General features: G+C 47.4%; 1 protein-coding gene and 1 long non-coding RNA gene across 2 annotated transcripts in view; both read left to right on the top strand.

Moving 5' to 3' along the window:
* The first annotated feature begins 118 nt into the window (after nt 1–118).
* LOC136323142 (uncharacterized) lies at nt 119–4,394 on the top strand. The gene is made up of 3 exons (XR_010728922.1): nt 119–288; nt 562–743; nt 3,873–4,394. It is a non-coding gene; the product is annotated as an uncharacterized lncRNA (long non-coding RNA).
* Nucleotides 4,395–20,592: 16,198 nt separating this feature from the next.
* BACE2 (beta-secretase 2) overlaps nt 20,593–23,555 on the top strand; it is an 87,561-nt gene continuing 84,598 nt past the window's right edge. Inside the window, exon 1 of the mRNA XM_066259343.1 lies at nt 20,593–21,300. Coding sequence (XP_066115440.1) covers nt 21,001–21,300 — 300 coding nt within the window. The 5' untranslated portion in view covers nt 20,593–21,000. The remainder of the gene's footprint in view (nt 21,301–23,555) is intronic.

The following is a 23,555-nucleotide window of genomic DNA, read 5'->3' as shown; positions in this document are numbered from 1 at the left end:
GACGAGGATATTTTTTCCTCTCTGTATTTTGAAATTAGTTCAGAAAGAAGTTTGAGACAAATTTCTGTCCATCTGCCGCACGGCCTTCATTCAGCAGAACACAGGCAGTCAAGATTCCGTGGGGCCGAGGAGGTAGTGGAAACACATAGAAAACTGCGTCGCAGCCCACATGCTGATCGTTTTCCAAAGCAGTCTTCTTGCCAGTTGGGCTTTTGGCTTCACCCCTGCAAACGACTCTCTCACTCACTGCCTAGAAGAGGCGTTTTGGCAGGAAGAGGAATCTACAGGGTGAGTCTGCCATGATGTTCCCATCCCGATGGGTGGGGAAAACTGGGACAGGAAACAAGTACTGCGAGGCAGGTCAAGTTTACCTTGCAGGGCACTTTTCCCCACATGCCCTTGTACCTGTTGCCCAGTCATCTTGAGCAGCTGCCTCTCTGCCCCAGCTGCTGGCCTTATATTCTCATCTCACTAATATGCATTAGGCCTGGCACTGTTCTAAGTGCCTCTTGTATGTGAACAGTATGCAACCTGTAGGTTGATAGTATGCCCATTTTACAGATGATGAAACTGAGGCTTAAGTTAAGGAACTTGCCCAAGACCACACAGCGGGCAGGCGGCCAAGCCCGGATTCCTGCTGAATTGAAGCCTCTGTTGTGGATCTGCCCACCTGTTCACCCAACACACCAAGCTCTTCCAACCTCAAGGTGGGCCAGCCTGCCTCCCGTCCCTCGGGGCCCAAGGTAAGCAGGAAGCTGGTCAAATCATCCTTCTGGAGGGAGGGAGTTAGAAGACAATCTCAGAAGCTGCCACACTCAAGGCCTTCCAGAACCGGCTTTCTTCCATTTGCCCTTGAAACTAGAAAGCGGGGCTCCTGGGTGGAGATTTTTCTGGACTCTTTAAACGGATACACATGTGTCAAGGGGAGTTGTGTTTCAGGTTCTTCAACACCAGTCATTCTAGAGCACCCAAGACATCCATCCTCGCCTTGCTTGGTTCTGAGGCCTGTTGTGGCAAATGAGGTTAGGGTTAGGCCTTGCCATCAGACAGAACATCGGGAAGGCACAGTCTCCCATGTCCTTGGTTTTGTTGCTGTTGGTCACCACTAACATTTGCTTTGTAAATAATTTCAATATTTACTTGGTCATAAATGCTCACCTGACTCCCAAATAGCTGTCAACCTCAGGATACTATAACCATGGAAGACTTGGTGCCTGATGTGGAAAAACAAGCCAGGGAAAATATTGGGTTGGGGAATAAGTTCGTAGCATTTTTATATTTTCTTATATTTTACAACGATTTGTTTGCTGTTAGGCAAAAGGTAAATATTCATTCGATAAAACTCTTTCTGCTCTACAAAACTATGTTAATTGTATTTTTGAGTTATTTAATTTTTTATTAGTTTTGAGGCTTAGAAATGGAATACCCAGGAGGCAAAAATCAACATTTTCGACACCTGCTCTTCTTTGCTTTTCATCGAGGTCAAAAAGCTGCCAAAGCAGCCCGGGACATTTGCGATGTGTATGGAGAAGGTGTCATAGGCGAGTCTACAGCACGGAGATGGTTTGCAAAGTTCAAAAATGGTGACTTTGACATCGATGACACGTGCCGCAGCGGAAGGCCTTCTGAATTCAATGAGGAACTGGGAAATGCTCGAAAAGAATGCCACGGTCAACAAGGAGCTCTACATTGCCCAGCTACACCGCGTGAGGCTATTCGACTGAAAAGACCTGATCGACATGGTCAAACCATACTCCTTCACGACAACGCCAGGCCCCATGTTGCACAAGTCGTCAAAGCCGCACTCCAAGCGCTTGAATGGGAGGTCCTTCAGCATCCGCCGTATTCTCTGGACCTTGCACCGACCGATTACCATCTTTTCCGCTCCCTGTCAAACCATATGAAGGGCGTTACCTTCGATAACAAAGAGGTCCTCAAAAACTGGCTCAACAACTTCTTTGACACCAGACCAGGCGATTTTTGGTGGAATGGCATCAACAAATTGGTCGAGAGGTGGGAAGAGGTTGTAAACAGCAACGGCGAATATATAATTGATTAACTTATTGATATAATTATTGTTTTTTTGTTTAAATAAAAGTCTTCGGTAAAAACACTACGAACTTATTCCCCAACCCAATAGTTGGCTGTGTCATCGTTTGGAGAAAAGAGAAGAAAAACTGGTACCCCAGGCATTTCTAAAAAGAAAGAGGGACAGAAAAGAGAGAGAGAGTAGAGTCTTGAAAATAAGCACAGACTCATGCCCCTCAAGGCCAGAGATGTCCACTACCACTTCTGCCCACTGCATCGAAGGAGAGTCAGGGACTGCAAGCCAAGAGGCATATGGCAACGTGAAACCCCTCAGTAAGAAAGACCATGGCTGAGATCAGTTATGAGCAAATTGTTTCCACCACAGAAGTTTTTCTTCCAAAGAAATCTTGCTCAGAAACCTATTTAGTCCAGGCAAGCATGAGGGCTTTCCCTCACTGTCCCATGAGTTTCAGGGCCAGAAGCCACCGCACAGTGTCCAGCCTCTACCATATGGAGGTCTTTCCTGTCCCAACAGCCTGGGAAGCCCTGCCCCACTCAGAGGCTGGGGTCAGTTGGTCAAGAAGTGTTCGTGGTTGAGACCATGGCCAGGCTGCTCTGCTTCGAGGCGGTACAAGTTCTCATACCCTTATATTTTCCCCAGGACAGAAATGAGGACCCTGAACTGATTCTCAGTCAAGATTCTTATACAAATGTCCTAAGGCTGCCATAGCAAATTGGAAGGGGGGGAGGAGGCAAGGTCACCTTGGAGGATCCCAGGTGCCAGGCCCCGTGTGCCATGCTCACTGTTTGCCCTGATTCACACAGGAGGAAATTGAGGTCCAGAGAGGGTGAGAAACTTTACCCAAAGTCCCACAGGTAGGAAGTAGTGGCACCAGGAAGTTTGACTTTCAAGGCTGTGCCCTTTGTATGACACCAAACTGCAACTTAAACTGGATGCTTCAGGTGTTTGTAAAAACTAAGTCAGCAAATCAGCAAATTTCAACTAACAAGGCAGAGAGTCCTTCCTTCACCAACGTGATTGTGCAATCACTATGTAAATGATACACAAGGGAGGACAATGGAGGGTGTTTTAATCCCCATGAATGCAGTTTGGAGAGGGAAGGTGTGAAGGCAGCTGTAAGGAGTTACTGAGGAATTAAGAGAAAACACTGAAGGGCGTGACCACTCCTTCCCGTGTGGGGGCGTGGCCACGGGGGAGTGACTAGCTCCGTGGAGTGGAGGCACTATGTGTTCAGTTAGAAAAGCACAGGGAGGAAGAAAGTATGTCCAGTCACCAAAGTGGCTTTTCTGGTTTTCCCTAAAATCTCACAGTGAGCTTAGCGCCCCGCCCCCCCCCCAATGAAGCAGGCCCTCCCCATTCAGGATGAAGCAGGCCTTTCCCATTCAGGGAGGACCAGGAAAACAAGATGACCCTCATCCACCAGCTGGTCCCCCACCCCACTCTTGCTGAAGTTGCCTCATATTGTCACCTTCTCCCCTCACTCCATCCTGATCCCAGAGTGTCTCTGATCCTATGACCTCATTCCTTGTTTTAACCCAAGTTCCTGCCTGAACTGATAATCCTGGGCTCATGAGCACAGGGCCCTCTCAATCCGCCACGGACACGGACACAGACACATCCACCGCATAGCCCTGTCCCTCCTCCAGGAGCTCCCAGCACATGGAACTCCGAGGCATTCCTGGAGGACAAGACATCATGGTCACTGTACAGTAAAAACAAGCATTGGGACAATTTCAATAACAGTGCTTTAAACAGGATAAGAGGTAACAATGATTTTTCTCAAAACACCAACTTATATGGCTGCTCTTACTTATTTTTCCAGCTCAAAAAACAAGTCCAGCCAGGCCGATTTCTGCCACCTCAGGGACAGCAGCTCTATCCCCAGTGCCATGCCAGCAACTGGGCAGCCCCTGGAGACAGTGCAAACTGGAGAAAAGGGCATAAACTACTGGTGAAAGGTGTGTGCTGGGGAGTGGAAAGCAGTTAGTGTCCCTAGTATCCCGAAGGTCATCTGGAAATGGGCAGTGGAGGAGCATCCCGAGTGGCTGCACTGATGGTGGGAGAGGGGGACATATGCACAGGCACTTACTTTTTGTTGGGTATCTATATCCAGAAACCATAATTTTAGAAAGGAATTGACATCTGTACTAGAAAATGTCAGAAAATCTGAAACCAAACTCTAGCTCTGTTAACTAAGAGTTATGAGGGACTCCAAACAAATCACCAGCTATTGTAAGCCTCAGTTTCCTCACTATGTAAATCAGTGATAACCATTCTTGCTCCTCCTACCTTGCAAGATTTTTAAAAAAATATAAAGCACTGTAAAAATGCAATGTATTTGTTCTTGCCCAACAGTAAAGAGAAAAATGAGAGCAATTGGTGTTATTATATTCCCAGGCTTTGTGAGAGTCGAGATGTAGTGTGGATTATATAACCCCCTAAAAGCTTTACTGTATATTGATCAACAACAATAAAAAAATATTTTTTAAAAGTATGCAATGTCTAAGAGAGCAAATGTTTATTGAAACCTAATCAATCATTAAGAAAAATAATTCAGGATCTCCCCATTTTCACATGGCTGTTGTGAGAAGCAAAGGACATCATAGAGCTGGAACCTTCCAGAAACTCTGAAAAGCCATGCATACCAGTTGCTGTTCTTGCTATCAGTGGTATAAGTTGGGAGTCAGCAATAAGCCCAGTCTTGGGTGCCACCAGAGGGAGATAATTAACCCACTAGTGGCTAAGGAAAGGGAAGTGTGGAGGGGACAGGATGGTAACCATCAGAGGGAGGAGGTGGGAAAGAGAGAAAGCGGACAGAGTGCACAGAAGTTCCCTAGGTGAGAAAGGGACCCTCCTGGCTTCTGATGGATACCCTTGTTCTGTCTCTAAAGCCTAGACTCTCGTCACACCTGAGCAGGGGACCTCCTTAAGCAGAGGACTGAAGCATGAGGAGCCCCTGGCCCAGAGAATGCTGTACAACAGAACTAGTCCTGAGACACTTGTCCTGCCTCAGGTACTGTTAAGCCTAATCTGGAGGGACCCAAAACATTGAAGTCACAAACAAAGTCCGTAGATTACGCACCAAAGCTTTATTGTCTAGCTTGGCCAAGCGGCGGCGACTCCGACAGAAATCTGAAGGAGAGCGCACTGGCCCTTTGTTCTACCTAGTTTTTATAGTTGTGCAAGAGGGAAGTACAGAAGCAAAAATTGCAATTAGGTTCCTTTTACCACTATTGGTTATAGTCATATGTCCTTTAACATGATAGGACCATGTTCAATTTGCAAGCCATACATCATTTTGGAGAAAACAAAATTTACAAGTCTACACAATGGTAGAAAGATGTCTCTTTACATATTAAAAGGCATTCCTATATTCTCTAATGTTTATCCACCATCTCTCTGTCCAGAGTCACACATGTTAACCACACGCATTCACATAGGAGAGGTAGTTTCCATGGGGACAAATACCTGCAAATGGCTCATTGCTATAAGAAAAGGTTTATTTTGGCTTTTCTCTTCCTGCACCTGGCTAGCCATTCACCCCTTTCCCCACAGGTGTGGTGGAATGTCTGGGAATCCATGTTTTCCTTTTCTTTGCATTTACAATACAATGGCAAGAGCCATCCTGGTTATGCCACTCACGCAGTACAGAGACTATTCTCCCAATTTCTCTGCACACCTTAACCCAAATTAATAAAAATGTTCTTCAAGCCTCTTAAAATATTAATATTAATTCTGCAGCTTTTGGTACCTTACAACACCTGAGGCTGAAGTGGCGCAGTGGCTCCTCAGTACACTGACAGAAGTCATTAGGTCAAGGTAGGCTGGTGGCAGAGGCTGTTGTCATGCAGGTTCTCATTGCATTCAGGCAGACGGTAAAGGAATTATGGAGCCAGAAAATGGTGGGCCATTTCGTTTATTAAAGTCTCGTAATGCAGATGAGCAAACAAGCAGGGAAGACCGCTTCCCTTTCTCTCAGGGCTCCCAAAGCCCAACTCAGTCTCCAGTTTCACACCCTGGATTCATTCTCCAGACTCACTCTCCAGACCCATAGCCCCCCCCCCCCCACAAGCCTCAGCAGGGTTCCCAAGCCCCTCAGCACCCTCTCTCTGCACTCTCCAGCCAAAAAGGCTTGGGAAAAAAACCCTTCTCCAGCAAACAATAGCAAACAACAGCGCCTCCTAAGCAGGAAGGCAATATGCAATTTGCAATCTGCCTCCCTGAGGGCAAGCACCCACAGCCTTCCATAGACTATACATGCATGGCACTGCCCAATACAAGGAGCAAACTTAAAAAACATTTGCTTACCCAACAAAAACCCTGATACCAGGTACTTGCCCATCTTACTTTCTGATCTTTGAGACAAGAAGTACCTTTTCACTCTCATTTTCAATGAATCTGGCTCTACTGGATGAATGCAATTACAGTGTCACCTTTATATCTCAGAACACCCCACCAGGAGAGGATAACTAAGTAGGTGACACCTGAGAGGGTTGCTAGGCCAGGTGGCACGTGCCACCCAGGAGCTGATGACTTTGGGACATATTTCTGGAGATGAGGGCAGGCTGGGCTCCCAGACAACGGGCAGTCTCTACTGTAAGATCCCTTATTCTCACTGTTGGTCTTGCTAAGCAGGGAGGTTAAAGCTTCTTACTGCAAAACACCAATGGATAGCTACTCTAATTAGCATGATAAAACCGGTATTTCCACAAGGAGCTGAGCAAAAGAGGCCTTGGGAAGCCAGGTGTGGACAGCACAGACCCTGCGAGGGGCAGTGCACAGAGGGCTGTCCGGTCCCAGTGGGCTCCGTCCTGAGCAGGGTCTGGAAGCTGGGCTCCTGCAGGCTCTGCTGCTCAGGGAGGACCTGTGTACGCCTCTTGGTGAGGATTTGGGTGAGTCACCGTATGGGGAGGAAAGAACACAGGCAGCTGAGTCAGAGATGGGGAAGAGGGTTTCTTCAACTCAAGTTTGTTCCCCAGGACTCACACGCCTTGGCCTCTTGCTGCTGGAAATTTACTCCCTTGCCTGAAAATGCCCCTTTCTGTTGTTCCTTGAAAACAGGGAACGTAAACATAAGAACACCCTTGCATTACCTGGTACGGCGCTACAAGTGGGCAGCACAGCGGGGAGACAAGAGCTGGGGCTTGTGGAGCCAACAAAGAGGGATTCATTGTTGCTGCTGAAAGAACCACACAGAGCAGACAAACCGACAGACACTTTATTTTTTTTCAAAATAGTCTAGCTAGGAAAAAAAAAGTTTGCTTTAAGAAGAGGAAAACTCCATCAGAGACTGAACTTACTCAAATTGATCTGATACCTGCATCTATCTTTTTTCAAAGGACCCCCTGCATGAGGACCCTGGCCACGAAAGCAGGGGGTCCTGGGGCAAGTAAACATTTGCCACAAATGGGATTTCCCAAGATGCATCTGCTCAGAAACTAGCCCCAGGTGTCACTTGAGCGATGTTCAGCCCTTTCTGCAGCTTGGAAGGTGGACTATGAGACAATCCAGCTGAATATGGGGCTGGCTATGTAACATACAGGATTGTCCAACACAAAATGAAACTGGAAAAAGAACAAAAGAGACATTGCTGATCTTTTCAGCCCTGGGGACCAAACCTACAGGTTACAAAGAAGGTGCTGGTGCAGGGGACCACAGCCAGACTAGCTGGCTCTTCCAAACCTTCGTAATTCAGCGATTGGGATGGGAGAGAAATGTTTGCAGGCGAAATGTGCTCTAAGGTTTATAAATCCCCCTGGTGGGTAGATTCACTTTGTATAAACAAATGCAGTTCATTTTCCTCGTACACAAAGCATTCTGTGCGAGTTCAGTGGCAGAGCTGCTATTTTAGAAAAGGGGTGTCTGGGAGTGGCCGTAAGTCAGTGGGGGGCAGTGACTGGGGCCCTTTGCAGAGCAAATGGCACAAGTTGTAAGTTACTATCCTCAGGTAGGCCCTGAGAATAGTAACCCTCCCCCACTGCCCGCATTCCAAACCATGACTCCAAGTGCCCAGAGAAGGTCTTAGCCAATCTCTGCTGATGCTCTTAGGAGAATTACCTTTCATTCCAGAGGTGCCAGCCCCAAGTCCAAGTGCTGGGCAAGGTCAGGCGGGGCCTGCGCCAACACACAGAGAGTAGATGCCAAGTCGCTTATGGCCTACAATCCATCTACAGATGGTCTGCTCCTATGTGTGGGCGTATGTGTCTGTGATGTGTGTGTGCTGTGGTTTATAATAGTTTCTTCCTCTATAAAACGGGGTGGATGGTTTATAAATGACTTAATAAAGCTAAAGCAGCTACACTTGTGTACACAGTGAGAGCCTCATCAATGTTAGCCAAGCGGGTCACTGTTGAACAGGGTCCCTGCTTTACTTCAATGCTTTGTCCTGACGCTCCAGGGTCAGTCGACCTGGTTGACAGAACACATCTGTGGGAGTGAAGCTCAGACAGTGTAAAGGAGTTAAAAAGTAGAATCTCCCAGCACACGGAAGCCAGGGCCGTGGCCAGCATCGCCCTGGGTTCTCTGGCTAGAGGTGCAATTGGAAACCACTCAGCCTGAATGTCACACCCAGATCTGCTCACATTAACAGTATTTTCAGAATTTATAGAGCTTAACTCCAAAGAAAACTTTTTTTTCAAAGATATTTTAGCCTAAATGTGTATAATATAGGTAGTAGGCATAGAATATGGGAAATAAATAGACTTATCCTGGATCTACATGAACATATCAAAGGGACTTACATAATACCCTAATATACACTGACAAAATGAAGAAAACTTGTATCATCAATCTTTGGCCAAAAATTAGAACTCTTAGTGCCCACTCACTTAAAAATGACTTAAAACACTACACCATAATTGTTCGTGAAAGTTTATTAGGATATTTTTGTTAACATCTGCAGAGCCACTCCTTGATAGACACTTCATTGGTCTGCACCTGGAGTGTCTGTTGTGAGAGAGGAAGGGTGTTTCCCACCATATGTGTGGAGCCCCAAGCACCTCCATTTTCATAGTTGGACAGACGGTTCTGCCCAACTAGGAAGCACTGCAGCCGCCCACCCACGTCAGCAGCGATACTGGGCTCTGGACCTCAAGAGCAGCCTGCAGTAGCAGGAACCACAGCAGTCAAGGGAACTTTAAAGGGTTTCCCAAGGATATCCTGGACCCTAGGAAGGAAGAAGGGCTCTGGGGGCAATCTTGAGACCCCCTGTAATTCCTTCTACCCTTCAACAAATGCATGCTGAGCACCTAAAACATGAGAACCTCTGTTCCAGGCATTTGAGATGCGTCAATAAAGAAAACTGTCAGGCTGCTGGCCACCTGGAGTTTATGTGCTGAAGGAGGAAGGGATGCAGGGAAACAGAGACAGTGACTAGAATGAGTGATGCATTAGTATGGTTTGTTATGAAGTGATAAGCATTGTGGAAGGAAAGAAAGAAGAGAGGCAAGGAGGGAAGGGGGAGGAAGGAAGGTTGGTTGGAAGATAAAATAGTAGAAAAGGGTAAGGGTCAAGGAGCACCTCAGCTAGGATGGGGAGAACAGGGACTGGTGTGATTGCAGACAAGAACAACCTCTGAGCAACGTTTGCAGGAAGTAAGGGAGACCAGCTGGGAGGCTAGGGCAGGTGGGAGATGGCAGGTCAGACCAGGTGGCAGTGGAGGAATAAGTCATGGGTGGTCAGTTTCTGATAAATTCGGAAAGTAGAGCCTGTATGGCTCCTTCTGACTGGATGTGGGGTGTGAGCAGGAAGAGTCCAGGTGCCTCCTGAATTTGTGGTCTGAACAACTGGAAGGATGAGTAGAATAATAACTGAGGGGGAGAAGAATAGCAGGTGGAAGGTTGGGGGCGGGAAATGAAGTGGGAGTTCCAGTTTGATCCTGTTGAACTTGAGATGTCTATTAGAAAGCTCAGTGGATTGCCAAGGAAGCAGAGTCATAGGGCTGGGAGTTGAAAAGGGGGCTGAGCTGGACTCTGAACTTCAAGCCATGATTCTGGGTGAGACCCCACAGAGCACAGGCGAGGACCAAGGACTGTACCTGTTATCTCCGACTTAAGAGGTTGAGGAGAGGAGAACCAGAACCACCAGAGAGACCCCAGAGGATAGAAGAAAACAGGGAGAGGAGGGGCGGAGAAATCGAGGAGAATGAGAACAAGGGGAATGGTCAGTCCTGGAGCAAATGCTAACAAGGACTCAGGTCAGATGAAAATGAAAACTCACCCACTCCATTCTGGGGCTCAGAGTCTATGACTATTTTCATACCCTTGATTGTCCTTCCTGGGTTGTGAAAGCTCGTTCTCAGGGCTCCCACTTGGTTCCCATCAAGGGACCCCATCAAGTTTGAAGTCCAATGTGGTGACAACAAGAAGTCAAGGATATGAGCTTATTTATTGAGCCTTGAGCTTCGAGTGCAAAATGATCCAGCCCAAGGTTATCACAAAGCATTAGAAAAATAAAAACAGTGCAGCTATCACATTCCCAAGCAGAAAGAAAGGCAAGTAGACCACCCAGTCCCTGCATTCATAAACAGCCTCTAGCCTTCACAAACTGATAAGGCAAGTTTTCTTCCATGGGGGGGGGGGGCATTACTGTTCTAAATCCTTACAAACTATGGATGCATTGAAGCATTATCTTTTAAAACCAAATAAAAAGAAAACAACCTAAAAATACTGATAAAAGAAAAGCCTAAATAAATTTGTTGCTCTCAGAATCATCCTGATGTTATATGGTAAATCAGTCATTCCAGAGCTGGGGTCCAGACTCTTCCCCTTACCATCGGGCAAGTTCCTTAACTCTACTGAGTCTCAGGTGCCTCACATGTTAATGCCCACTGCCCACCATTGCTTAAGGATTAAATGAGATAAAGTGGGTAAGAGCCTGGCATATGGCGGCTGATAAACAGTAACTATTATAATGGCTACTGGCTTTAAACATACTTCACAAAATGATAAATTTCTATGCAAAGTCCTCCTCCTTCAACCCCCCAGGAAGCCTGGAAGTCCAGTCCTGACATTGCTGGGTCTGACTTCACCTCTGACCAAAACCTCAACTGTCCCTAGTGACCCTCAAGGCAGAATTACCCAGATGAGAGCACCTGGTGCCGGGTCTGTGGAAGGAGCCACTCAGGACTTTTTCTCCCCTTCAAGCAGGGAGGAAGGCCCTTTGCAGGAATTTGGGTGGCTGAAGGAAACCACTGAGTGCAGTGTTGGCTTGTGACTCACATCCCATGCCTGCGGTTTGAAAAATAATCGTGGCCCTGGCCGGCTGGCTCAGTGGTAGAGCGTCGGCCTGGTGTGCGGAAGTCCCAGGTTCAATTCCCGGCCAGGGCACACAGGAAAGGCGCCCATCTGCTTCTCCACTCCTCCCCCTCTCCTTCCTCTCTGTCTCTCTCTTCAACTCCCGCAGCCAAGGCTCCATTGGAGCAAAAGATGGCCCGGGCACTGGGGATGGCTCCTTGGCCTCTGCCCCAGGCGCTAGAGTGGCTCTGGTCGCGACAGAGCGACGCCCTGGATGGGCAGAGCATCGCCCCCTGGTGGGCGTACCGGGTGGATCCCGGCCGGGCGCATGCGGAAGCCTGTCTGACTGCCTCTCCGTTTCCAGCTTCAGAAAAATACAAAAAAAAAGAAAGAAAAATAATCGTGGCCATCCACTGAGTACATTGTCTGCCTCCTGCTCTTTGCCTGAAGAAGAATGTTCCTGGGGTGACGTCCCTTGTCAGGTGCTTCCTTGTTGGCTCTGGACTTGGCCTCCATCCACCTAAGGGGGAGCAGTTCCAACCGCATAGAAAAAGCAACAAACTTCCCCCTCAAAACCAAACCCAGCCATGGTCAGCCAGGCTCAGGGAGGGGTGGGTGCATAGTTCTCTCCAGGACAGGGCACCCCGCCTGCCACCGCCAGGTCCTTGGGAAAGTGTTTCATTCCATAGGACTCCACAGGGACACAGGTTCATCACTAGCAAGGAAAGTCAATATTTCAAACCCAGAATGATACCCGAAAGGGTTTCTGATAAGTTTCTATGATGACAATACTGGCATCTTAGGTTTTTAAATTAAAAAAAAAATTAAATATGGTTGAACCTAGATTTTCCTACAATAACAACAATAATAATAATTTTTACTAGTTCAAATAATAGCTAGTGAATATTAAACACTTAAAATGTTCCAGCTCAATGTGAAGTCATTGGCATGTATTATGTGTTAATTTCACAATATCCAATGGAGTGTGTGTTATCTCCCATTTCACAGACGAGGAAGCTAATGCAGTAAGAAGAGGCAGGACAGCAGGTGAATCCTGTGTCAGGGTTCAGACTGTGTGATGGGGCAGGGTGTTTCCCCTCCCTCTCCAATAACCCTTCCCCAGACTCCTCTCCCAACCCCCATCCTGTGAAAGTAGTCCGCCCTCCCCCAGGCAGACCCCTTCCCCTCACCCCACTCCTCCTGCCTGACTGAAGGAGCTTGGTGAAATAATCTGGAATTGTGGTTCTCAGTGGTTAGGTGGTCTTATTTTTTTTTATGTATCACACCTCCACTGTTTCAAGAATTTTTCTTAACAGTTGTATGAAGCCACTCAGCCAGATTATCAACAGCTGTTCAGATTCAATTCTAGGTTTTATTCATATCGTTGGTCTCCTTCTTATAAACTGCACTTCCCTTTTCTTGAATTTCTCCTTCTGATTTATTTTTTCAATTGGTTGAAGAATTTCATGAGTCAGATCTTTTTCAGAAATGGTACATTTCTGCACACAAGACTTTCCTCACTCTGTCCCACAGGAAAGGCAGGATTTCAACCCAGGCTCCGTTGTTCTACTGACTTCAGCCATGCACGTCTTTTAGAAACATGCCCATGCCAGCCAGACACACATTTGAAAATGTTTTTCTTTCTATCCTTGGAATTTCTAAGTGCCTCTTAAAATAATACCCCCAGCATTTGGGGAGCATTTTTGATCTGAAGTCTTTAGCTCAAGTACATCTTGTTTCTTTGAGCATTGCTTCACCTCCACCATTTTTGTTCTCCCTTCCTGGGACCTGGGATGTGAAAACAAAAGATCTCCTGGTTCCCCTTCTTCATAAATAGTACCTTTGTAGTCCCCACCTGTTTGCCTTTTTGCTGTAGGGTCGCAACACTTCCTTGAACTACATTAAGCTAAAGTCATCAAGTCAGATCTTAGCCCTGTCCCTTCCATCATTCACTGCCTCTAGTGAGTTTTTTTTACTTATCCTCAAAAATTATGCTTTTATCTCCAGGAATCCTTTTTTGAGCTCCAATTCCTCACATTTTAACAACAGAAGCTCTCATTTCCTTCCTTTAATAGCTTCTGAAATTTTCCTCAGGGAAAATATATTAGAATGATATGCTCAGGGGCCCTGTGCCTGGGAACCACTCATTGTCTGCACATTTTATTTATAGGTAAAAGCTAAGACTGATGGATCTGGTAGCTTGTGTGGACTCTCTCTGCAGCCAGTTTAGTGGGAATCTTAAGCAGCGAGCAGAGAATGGAGTTGGGGTGGGAATCAGCCCACAGGCTTACCTGGGGGATGGTGTGGAGGATGGGGGCAGTAGCATGGCTAAGGAACAGCTCACAGGTGTGGCTGTGCATTTGAGCCAGGGGGGTGGCCATGAGCCCTTCAGTCTACAGGCAAAGGCTGAAGGTCAGTGTGTAGGATTCCTGAGGTTTTTAATGAGTTCTCCCATAACTGCTCCAGGTTTGTCCACCCACACTTGCAGCCTTTCTCTGCTTGTAGGATTTTCAGGGTGTCTCTGAGGGTCAAGAAGAAGACCAGAGAAGATCATGGCAGGGGCGGGACATGCCTGGGCACTCCACTGCTGCCTGGGGCCCTCTCCCATGTTTATATTATGGCACTCCAAAGGGCATTGCAGCTCTTCCTTCTCCCTGTGGGTCCCTGCTGCCAGATCGATGTCCCTCATGTCAGAGCAGGCAGCTCATGCAGACAATCAGAGGTCAAATGCCACAGCTGGCTGTTTTTGTATATAGGGAGGGCCCCACATAATTACTTGTCTCTTGACATCCTTTCTTTCCCCTACTCTGACTCCCATCTCAACGACCAGACCCAGGATGGGCTGCTGCACCCTGAGCTTGGGCGGGACTCTATGCCCGGAGCTTGACAGGAGGGTGGTTTTTGGGGCCACACTGCTTCTCTCTCCAATGGGGGATGAAACTAATGTGATTGAAGCTGAACCAGCCAGGAGTTCTGAAACCCCACTGAGCACAGGGATGCCCTGGGAGGGCGTGTAGCGATGCAGGTACAGCTTCCCAGCTGCTCCCACTGCAGTCTGGCTTGCATGCTCTTTTGCCCTTTCTTCCTTATTTTTCTCCTTCACTTCCACCCTCCTTCACACTTTTGCTATTTCTTTCTCCTCCAACAAACTCATAAATCCACACAAAGGACAGCTCCATTCTCCAAATGGCCTCTGTCAAAACAGATGCTGCAAATTTGTCCTCCTCCAGACTTCTATCAGAGAAGGAAAGCAATGAAGACTTTCAGACGGTGACCAAAATAAATTCAGCGATTTGAAGAAGATGCCTGTGCAGCCAAATAAATGGGTCTGCGGCCAGCAAACCACTCCTGGTTGTGCCACTGCCCGCATTGACATTAATATTAGTTAATCATGATGATTAAAAAAGAACTGTGAATTCCATAAAAATACTAGCTATGGGGAAAAGGAGTCCACGCTCTCCCCATGGGATCCTCACCGATGACTCCCAGTCTTCACCAAGAAACTGGAGCTGTCCTCATTGCAGTGGGGAAGAGAGGAGAGTGAGGTAACCGTGGGAGAAGAGGACATTGGGACCAAGCCCTGGAACTGTGTGAAAAGAAAGAAAGACATGCAGATCAGCATCCCCAAATCCCAGGTATACACAGCTAAGCAGTCAGGCTTGCTAAGTGAGCAATGTGGGTGTGGGAACACTGTCTGCAGGATCTCCCCAGCCCATTGCACCTGCCGTGTGTCTCTGAGGGTCTCTCTAACTTGACCACGCTGTGATCTTCTGAAAGGCCCTAGCCCAGGTGAAAAGTACAGACTCTGAAATCAGACCCCAGAATTTGAATTCCATTTTACCACCAGTAGTCAAATATCAACTCCATGCCTCTGTAACATGGGCAGAATACTAGTGCCTGTTGATAGAGCTAGTATTAGAATTATGTATTCCATTGAGAACACTGCCTGGCATGTTCCCCTCCAGCCCATATTATTTTGTAACCTTATTTTTTTTCATGAACATTGCAGCATGTCTCTGCTGGATAAGAACTCTTAAACACACACACACACACACACACACACACACACACACACACACACACACAATACCATTATAACACTTAACAATATTAACAATAATTCCATAACAGCATCTAACCTGTGTTCAAATTTCTCTAGTTGTCCCCTAAATAACTTTTCCATTTTCTTCAAATCAGAATCCAGGTAAGGTTTCTATATTGTAAATGATTGATAAGGGTCTTGTAACTCTATAGATCTAAATCAGAGGTTGGCAAACTTTGTCAGTAAAGGGGTAGACAGTAAATATTTCATTGTTCAAGTGCCATAAAGCCTCTTTTGCAATTACTCACATAAAATAGGAATGGATGTATTACAATAAAGTTTTATTTACAAAAACAGGCAGCAGGCTATATTTGGCCTACAGGATATGGTTGCCATGTGGTGTAGAGGCTTAATCAGGTTCAGGGATGATTTGTTGCCAAGAACATTTCACAGTGAACATTGTGGACTTCCATCAGGAGTCATGAAGTGTTGGGGTAGTCGTTCTCTTTTTGTATGTGATGTTGTCAGCCCTGTGTGTTATGTGCCTGGACTCATCGACTCACTAGGAACTGCAAAATGGCCACATTCTAATTCCATCATCCCTTCTTCATGTATTAGTGTAGTGTCAATATTTCCATAAAGAGAAAGTTCCCTTCATCAATTATTTGGTTATAGTGAGGTATACTTTGACCAGGAAAGTCAAGATAATAAATGTTTGATCCTCTTCCTTTCTCTGCCAGTTTTTAAAAAATAATGAGTTGGGTTCTTTAACATTCTTCAAGGATAATCAATGCACTTTTTAAAAAAACACTGTGAGCGAATCTGTTTCAACGTAATCAAGGTGTTTTGAGCCATTGCAGTGACTACTTTTCATGTTTAAATTGTACCAGCTCTGCTCCAGCTCTAGACAGGACCTCAGAATGCTGGGAACATCCTTGCTTTCTGGCCTGATGAGAGGTTCCAGAGTCATCTTGCTCAATAAAATGTCAACCTGGAATGCTGAAGTCGCCGGTTCGAAACTCCAGCCTTGCCTGGTTAAGGCACATATGGGAGTTGATCTGCTCTTCCTCTCCCTCCTCTCTCTCTCTCTCTCTCTCTCTCTCTCTCTCTCTCTCACACACACACACACACACACACACACACTTCTCTAAAAATGAATAAATAAAATCTTAAAAAGAAAAGAAAAGAAAGACCTTAGGAATACTTACTGAAATTTCCAAATAGACTCAAGCCCAGAAGGCTACTCAACTCTTCAGCCTGACACCTGCAGATCATTTCTCCCAGGCTCCAAGGCCGGGGTCACCGGGGGAGCTCTTAAACTAGCAAAGCTGGAGGCCTCGCAAACCAACTGAAGGGGGACCTCCTGGGAATAGGAGCAGACACACCCACACCCGTGATTCTAACGAAGAGCCAGGCTTGGAGTGCTACGCAGACTGTGGGTGAGAATAAGGAGAAATGTCTACATCACCTGTCAGTTTGAGCAGAGTTTTGTAAGGAGAGGAAAGAGTGAAGGAGGAGGAGGTTGTGATGAGGAGCACAGATAGCTCCTTAATAAGCGTGGCTATAAGGAGAGAGAGATATGGGGCATAACCCACAGAGGCAGAATAAGGCAGGTTTTTTAAAAAAGAGAGAGACGTGGGAGCTATGAGTTGCTGAGAGGGAGCCAGGAAGGTAGTAACTGAGCAGGAGAGCTGATAGACTCCCACCCGGCTGTGGTGGCTGGTGTCCTTTCCCTGCTAAGTCTGTGAGGCGCTGTGTAAAGAGAAAGGAAAGGTGGCCCTTGATCGAGTCTGTGTAGGGGCTAAAAAAAAAAAAATACATGTTCTCCCACCTTCTAAGTTCTTCTAGCTGGGCTAGTAACCACATTTACGGGGGGAAATCAAATTTTAATACATGCACACAGGGAATTCACATAAGCATGAAAATTCCAAAATCAGTGAGGCCACACTGGGTATATATGACATTTTGGACAAAGGAGAAAAGATGGGAGGAGCAGGGTCTTAGATTTCAGAAGTGAGAAATAGGCATTTACCAGTGAGGAAGAGCAGAACACACCATAGTAGGCAAATGCTTGCTGGGCAACCCAGAAATCACGGGACATGGGGTATGGTGGGTCAACAGAATCTACCCGGAGACTTCCTGTCTAATGCCAAGGTGGTTATGCTCAAGTTCCCTTCCTGAAACAGGTGTTGATATCTGAATCTCTGGAGCAGGAAAGGGAGGAGAGTCAACAGTTCTTTCTGGGTCTTTTGTTTCTTAATAACCAGCGTAAAAATCACCATCCCAAAAGGCACACTGTTTTTTTTGGAGGAGGAAGGGGTGATGATAAAGCTTTGGTTCCCTTAATCTGCAACCTTAAGGCTCAGTTCTTGTTCTGCCTTTTCTCTTTGTTGTTAACAGTGCCCGAGATACAGGAATCATCATACGCTGACAGTAACTTACCCCACGAGACACAACTGTAGAAACCAAAGAAGGATGTAAAATAGGTAAAGTTGTAAAAATAAAAAAGTAAAATAATGTCATTCTTCTATTTTATAAAGTAGAGTTTTAGTTAAAATGTTACTTATTTTGCTGTGTAATGGGTCCATTATTGTTACTATTAAATGAATTGTTACATATTGTTAAAATTTCTGTTTTATTTCCTCATTTGGTAACCACTGACAGCTATGATCCCCATAAACAACAGCTCTTTGGGGTCCTCAATTTTTAAGAATAGAAGGAGCCCTGAAAACAAAAACTTTGAGAAGGGTTGGTGTAACAGGAAGTCAAAGCTAGCAGTCACAGTAATCAGAACCAGTGCACACTAACAGTGATGACAGTCTCTCTGGCTAAGTACTGCAAGTTTCTGGAAGAAATCCCTGGTTAGTTCCATGGACTGGAGGTAGGACCCTTTCTCCCTTGCTGGGATGTGCTTAGTAACCATGCCTGTTCAAGGAAGGAGGGCCCCTCTCAGGGCAGGGCTTTGGTTTCCCTGCATGGACCAAGAAGTGTGTGGCTGAAAATGGAGGCAGACACAGAGGCTGCAGAGAGAGAAAGGAAGAAGGGGAGGAGGAGGGGGAGAAAGAAAGGGAGAGGAGAAAAGGGAGAGGAGCGAAGGGAGAGGGAAAGTAAAGGAAAAGGGAGAAGAGGAGGGGGGAAGGGAAGAAGGGGGAGGAGGAAGAGAGGGGAGGGAGAACCTATGGGTGCAGTGAGGGAGAATAGGCCAGTCTGAAGAGGATGGAGGGAGCTGTCAGAGAGTAAAGGGTTCACCTTCTCCTCCCTCCCCCTGCATGGCTCACCAATACTATGGGAAGTGGCTTCTTATTTGGAGAAGTGCTTCAGGAATGACGGGAAGGAAAACCAATGCTACTCCACAAGAGGACTGCCACATATGATTTCCATTAAAACACCAGGGAAAATACATCATTGCTTCCCAAATCCAGCTAGCCCCATCATTTTGAGCAGGGATCAAGAACTCTTAAGACATTCGTAAAAATGTACACCAAGGGGCCAGTCATCAGATACTGCCACTTCAGCCTGCACTATTTTCTGATGAGAGAGCTCTGTCATCCATTAAAACTGCATACACTCCTCGTTGACCAGATCATTAATGCACTAGTTTACCTGCAGACCTGAACTAGCTTCTTCTAATGAGAAGCTCACCCATACACTAGATGGAGCTGGGAGTTTTGTGAAGGACAAACCTTAATTAGACTTGATTTTTAAAAATTTCCCTTGTGGTTCTTAATTATTAGGGAGAGCAAATGACTCTGATGTTGAGCTTATCCATCACCTAGCCCCTATGTCAATGTCCATAATGCATTCCGTGTGCTTTTCATAGGGTTACAGTCCTCTGAGAGCTGTCTGAATGAATGGCTTTGTGAACCAACTCTTCAGGACTGGACACTGAGGATTATGAATAATCTTTTTATTTTTAAATTTCACTTCCTCCACAACCTTGACTTTGAAATGTGAACATATAAATATAATCGCTCTGGAATAACTATGAAATTTATGGGAAATATCAATTTAGGTTATATCAGTGGATCCGGCTAGGCCTTTCTTTGTGTGACTGGGGATTTGTTAAAGTTGGGATATAGTTTGGGGGAAATGTGATTTATAGTTAAAGTCATCTAAAAATCAATATAGCTGAAACTCTCTGACATAAGGGTTCCTTGCAGAGCTAGACCCAATTCTGAAACTGAGAAGGCAGGAATAAAAATCAAATCTTTAGTAGAAGTCACTGGAAATTGCAGCGAGGAGGGAAGCTTTGCTCCAGTCTCCTGACACTGTGTGAAGATGCGCTTGTTGTTTTTTTTGTTTTTTTTTTTAAAGATCTAACATAATACAGCTGGGGGAGAGAGAAAGATTTTTCTACTCATCTCGGTAGAAATCGATGGACTTTGTTTGTGTAATTGTCCTCCCTGCGTTTAGTACCTAAAATAAAATAACCCTCATTGCTTGCATTACTGAACGCATTTCTTCGTCCTGGTGTCTGTGGCTAAGCCAGAATTAGATAACCCGCCGCCAAGAGCTGCTGGGGGAGTGGGGAAGATGCAGCGGGATTTGGCGGCCCTGGATTTGGATGGTGACAGCAACTTGCTAGGTGGACTGAGGGCATCCAGGGAGCGGTGGGCAGCAGCGTTCCCTGTATCGTTATTTCCATTACTGACGGACATGGGGCCGAGAAGCCCAGGGTTAAAGTCATTTGCAGACACCACTCCCCTCCCCCAGCGGGAAACGGTGGGCGCAGGGGGAGAACAAAGGCTCAGGCAGCCGCCAAGCCCCTCTCCATTCACCCCCGCCTCGAGATTTCCACGGAGAAGTCTCCAAAGCTCTCGCGTCCTCGCCTGCCTCCCTCCAGACCTTGACCCTCCCAGTCACCACTCAGACCACTTCAAAATCACTCAGAGGCCGAAGTAGGGATGAAGAAAGGAGAATGGGCAGGAATGGGAGCCGGGGTGGGGATCAGCGCACGGGAAATGCCCCGTAAAGCTGCCAGACTCCGGTGGGCTGAAGGGCGGCAGGAATGTACTTGGCGAGGGGAGGCGCAGACTCGCTGACTCTGTGATGCTTTCGGCTCTTTTAAGATCCCTACTCCTCTCTCTGATCCCCTAGTCACCTCTAGCAGCCCCCGCCCCTGCAGGTCCAGAGGACACTGGCGGGGCGCCCTTGCGCACGGAGCCAGAGGCTCAGTTCAGACCCTTGCTGCCCCTTTAAGGGTTCCCGAAACTTTCCCCCTTGGTATCAGATGAGCCTCGTCACATCCGTTGGCCGTGGCCGCGGGGGCGCGTTCCGAGGAAGTTCGGGACATGAGTTACCCTGCGAAGAGGAGCGGCTGGAGATTCAGCTAGGGTGGGCAGAGCGGGCCAGTGTGGACCCCACGGACCCCACGCCGAGTTTTGACCTTGGCGGCGGCGGAGGGGCCTGGCCCTTGCCGGGCAGCCACCGCCCGCCAGAGGGGGCAGCGGCGACCAAGTTGTTCAAGTTGGCGGCACGGGCTGAGGCTGCTTCGGCGCCTCCTCCTCTTCCCCGAGCCTCCTCCCTCAGCCCTCCTCCCTTAGCCCTCCTCCCCTCCGCCGCCCGCCCGGTGCGCGCCCAGCTTCTCTGCAGCCCGGCGCAACGCTGAGTCGCTGAGTCGCTGGACGGGACAGGACGGGCCGGGCTGGGCGCGTTCCCCGGGCCCCGCCGCCAGCATGGGCGCGCTGGCCCGGGCGCTGCTGCTGCCGCTGTTGGCCCAGTGGCTCCTGCGCGCCGCTCCGGCGCTGGCTTCGGCGCCCTTCACGCTGCCCCTGCGGGTGGCCGCAGCCACTAGCCACGGGACTGCGCCCACCCCCGGGCCCGGGCCCCCCGCTGAGCCCCGCGCCGACGGCCTGGCGTTCGCCCTGGAGCCCGCCGGGGGCGCGGCCAACTTCTTGGCCATGGTGGACAACCTGCAGGGGGACTCTGGCCGCGGCTACTACCTGGAAGTGCTGATCGGAACCCCCCCGCAGATGGTAGGTCGGCGGGCACCCGCCCGCCTTCCCAGACCGGCGCCCCACCACCCCTGCTGGCTGCAGCCTGGGATTTGGGGGTCTCGTGGGAGCGCCCCGCCGTGGCTATACACGGCTTAGAATGGCACCAAAGCAGACTGGGGTAGGGGGATGCAGAGAGCTCCACTGGGCGGGGAGCAGGGGGCGCGCACTGGGGACGCAGAGCGGTGGCAACCCTGCCCCCAGTGTAGCTCAGGGGTATGTGCACGTGTTTCAAAACTTGTTCGCTCCCCATTTCTTGTGGCTGGACCGGAGAGAGAAGACCTGTAACTTCCATCTAAGGGGATTTCCTTCTGGCAGGCAGCACCTCCTTCCAGTCCGGAGACCGTGCCATGGGCCTTGGTTGCGTTGCTCTTATTCCTGGGCAATCACTTTGGGTTACTATTTAGACCCCCCAATACCGCTGTCTCATTGCTAAGGAGGCTGGTGGCGTGCCTCCAGAGGCGCCGTACCGTGGAAAGGGATTTAAGCGTGAGCTGCGAGGAAAGCTATCCCGTCCGAGGGGTGGGCTGCCGGCGGAGGGAGCCGCGTTCCCACCACACTGCTTTCCTCTCCCGGAAGCGGCTTGTCTGCTCCCTCCTGGCTCGTGCAACTGCCCGGGCCCTCTGCGCCTAACGAAGTGTCTGCACACGTGTGTGTGAAGTGTTGAACGTAGTAAAACTGCTGGGAAAACAGACCGGCTGAGCTAGGCTTCCGGGGACCAGGTGGTCTCCTAGTGACAAACTAAAATCAAACAGCTTTCTTTTTCTCATTCTCAGAATGATTTTCATTTATTAGCACGTTTTGTAGCAAGAAATAAATAATCCCAGGCTCTGTCCGTCAAGAGAAACAAAATCACAGGAATGAATTTGGCCCTCTTCCTCCTTCCTAAGCAAAGTGTGATTTGAAATCAGGTTCTTATCAGTAGAATACATTGTCTGAAGAGACTTTATTTTTACTTCTAACATTGCCATTTGGGTTTTAATTCAGCTATGATTCTCCCATAAATAGAACAGACTCATGACTTTGGTGTAATTCTAATTAAATTATTCAAGACTTTCTTAAGAGGAAAGATGTGCCATGCTAATTTCTTTTTTAAAGAAACTCTACTGAACAACTTCTATACTTGTTTAATTAGGTTTTTTTAAAACCTTCAAAAATGTATTCTGCTCAAGACTTTGATTCTAGTTGCCTTTCATCTGAGTGTTGTGTCTACCATCTCCAGGGCAGCTAGTGGCTGGTGGTGGAGGGCTGGAGGCAGGGTGTGGGAGGGAGTCAGCTGAGGAGGTTTAACCTGACCACAAGATGTTGGTGCTAGTAAGAGCCACCACGTGAAAACACGTGCGGGTAGGGAGAGTCTTGTACTTTTTCCCTTTGGCAAGATTTAGCAAGATATTAAGGATGGATCATTTTTGTGGCCTGAAGATATCCTTTTGGAACAGGCCCTAAACGACTCCCCACTTGGGCAAGGTATGCCTTGCTGAAAAACTCCCCTTGATTTCTGAGTGAGTGGGAGGAAATTCTCTGTACTAAAGTCTTTTGGGGGCTGAGGCAAAGAGGTCCTGAGGTCCTTCTTTCTTCAGAGAAGTGGGGGGAAAGCCTCAAGAAGAACTAAAAAAATATTTCTCTTGGGCTCTCAAAAGCAAGCAAAACCTTTCATAAATAATAACTTGTCTTTATTCATTATTCTAATGATCTTTAAAATGAGGAAGTTTAAGTTCAGGAGTGTATTCAGTACTTAATGCTTACATCTTTACCCTGGCCAAGGAACTAGTTCATTCAAGGTTATTTAATCAGTTAAACATTAGCATGTTTCCAGGGAAAGCTGGTTTTAACAATTCGGATTTAAATTTTACATTTGACAGGAAATGAAATATTCTGTCTCCTTCTTGGCATGATTTAGTAATAAGCTGCTTTATAGCAAAATCTATGTGTATGATCTTTCCAAATGCCTACTGTGAACTCTAAAGTGGTAGAGGCAGGTGCATTAGGATTCATTTTTTCCCTGTCTTAGGTGAACTGTCTGACCACCAGCAGGGTGCCTGCAGCAGGTTAGCTGGGCAGCCAGCTGTGGGGTGACTTCTGAACCTGGAGTGAGTTCTCCTGCTCTATTCATGGCCAAGGGTAATGCATTTATTCTCTGCAGATTCTCTGAAGCCTAAAATAAATCTTGCTTAGGTGGAGAGAAAAATGGAATTGTAAATAACCAAGAGTTTTTCGAGAATTAAGTAATAGTTGTA

Source organism: Saccopteryx bilineata, chromosome 2 (genome assembly GCF_036850765.1).
Source record: "Saccopteryx bilineata isolate mSacBil1 chromosome 2, mSacBil1_pri_phased_curated, whole genome shotgun sequence".
Classification (NCBI taxonomy): Eukaryota; Metazoa; Chordata; class Mammalia; order Chiroptera; family Emballonuridae; genus Saccopteryx; species Saccopteryx bilineata.
This window is presented reverse-complemented; position numbering and strand designations above follow the sequence as displayed.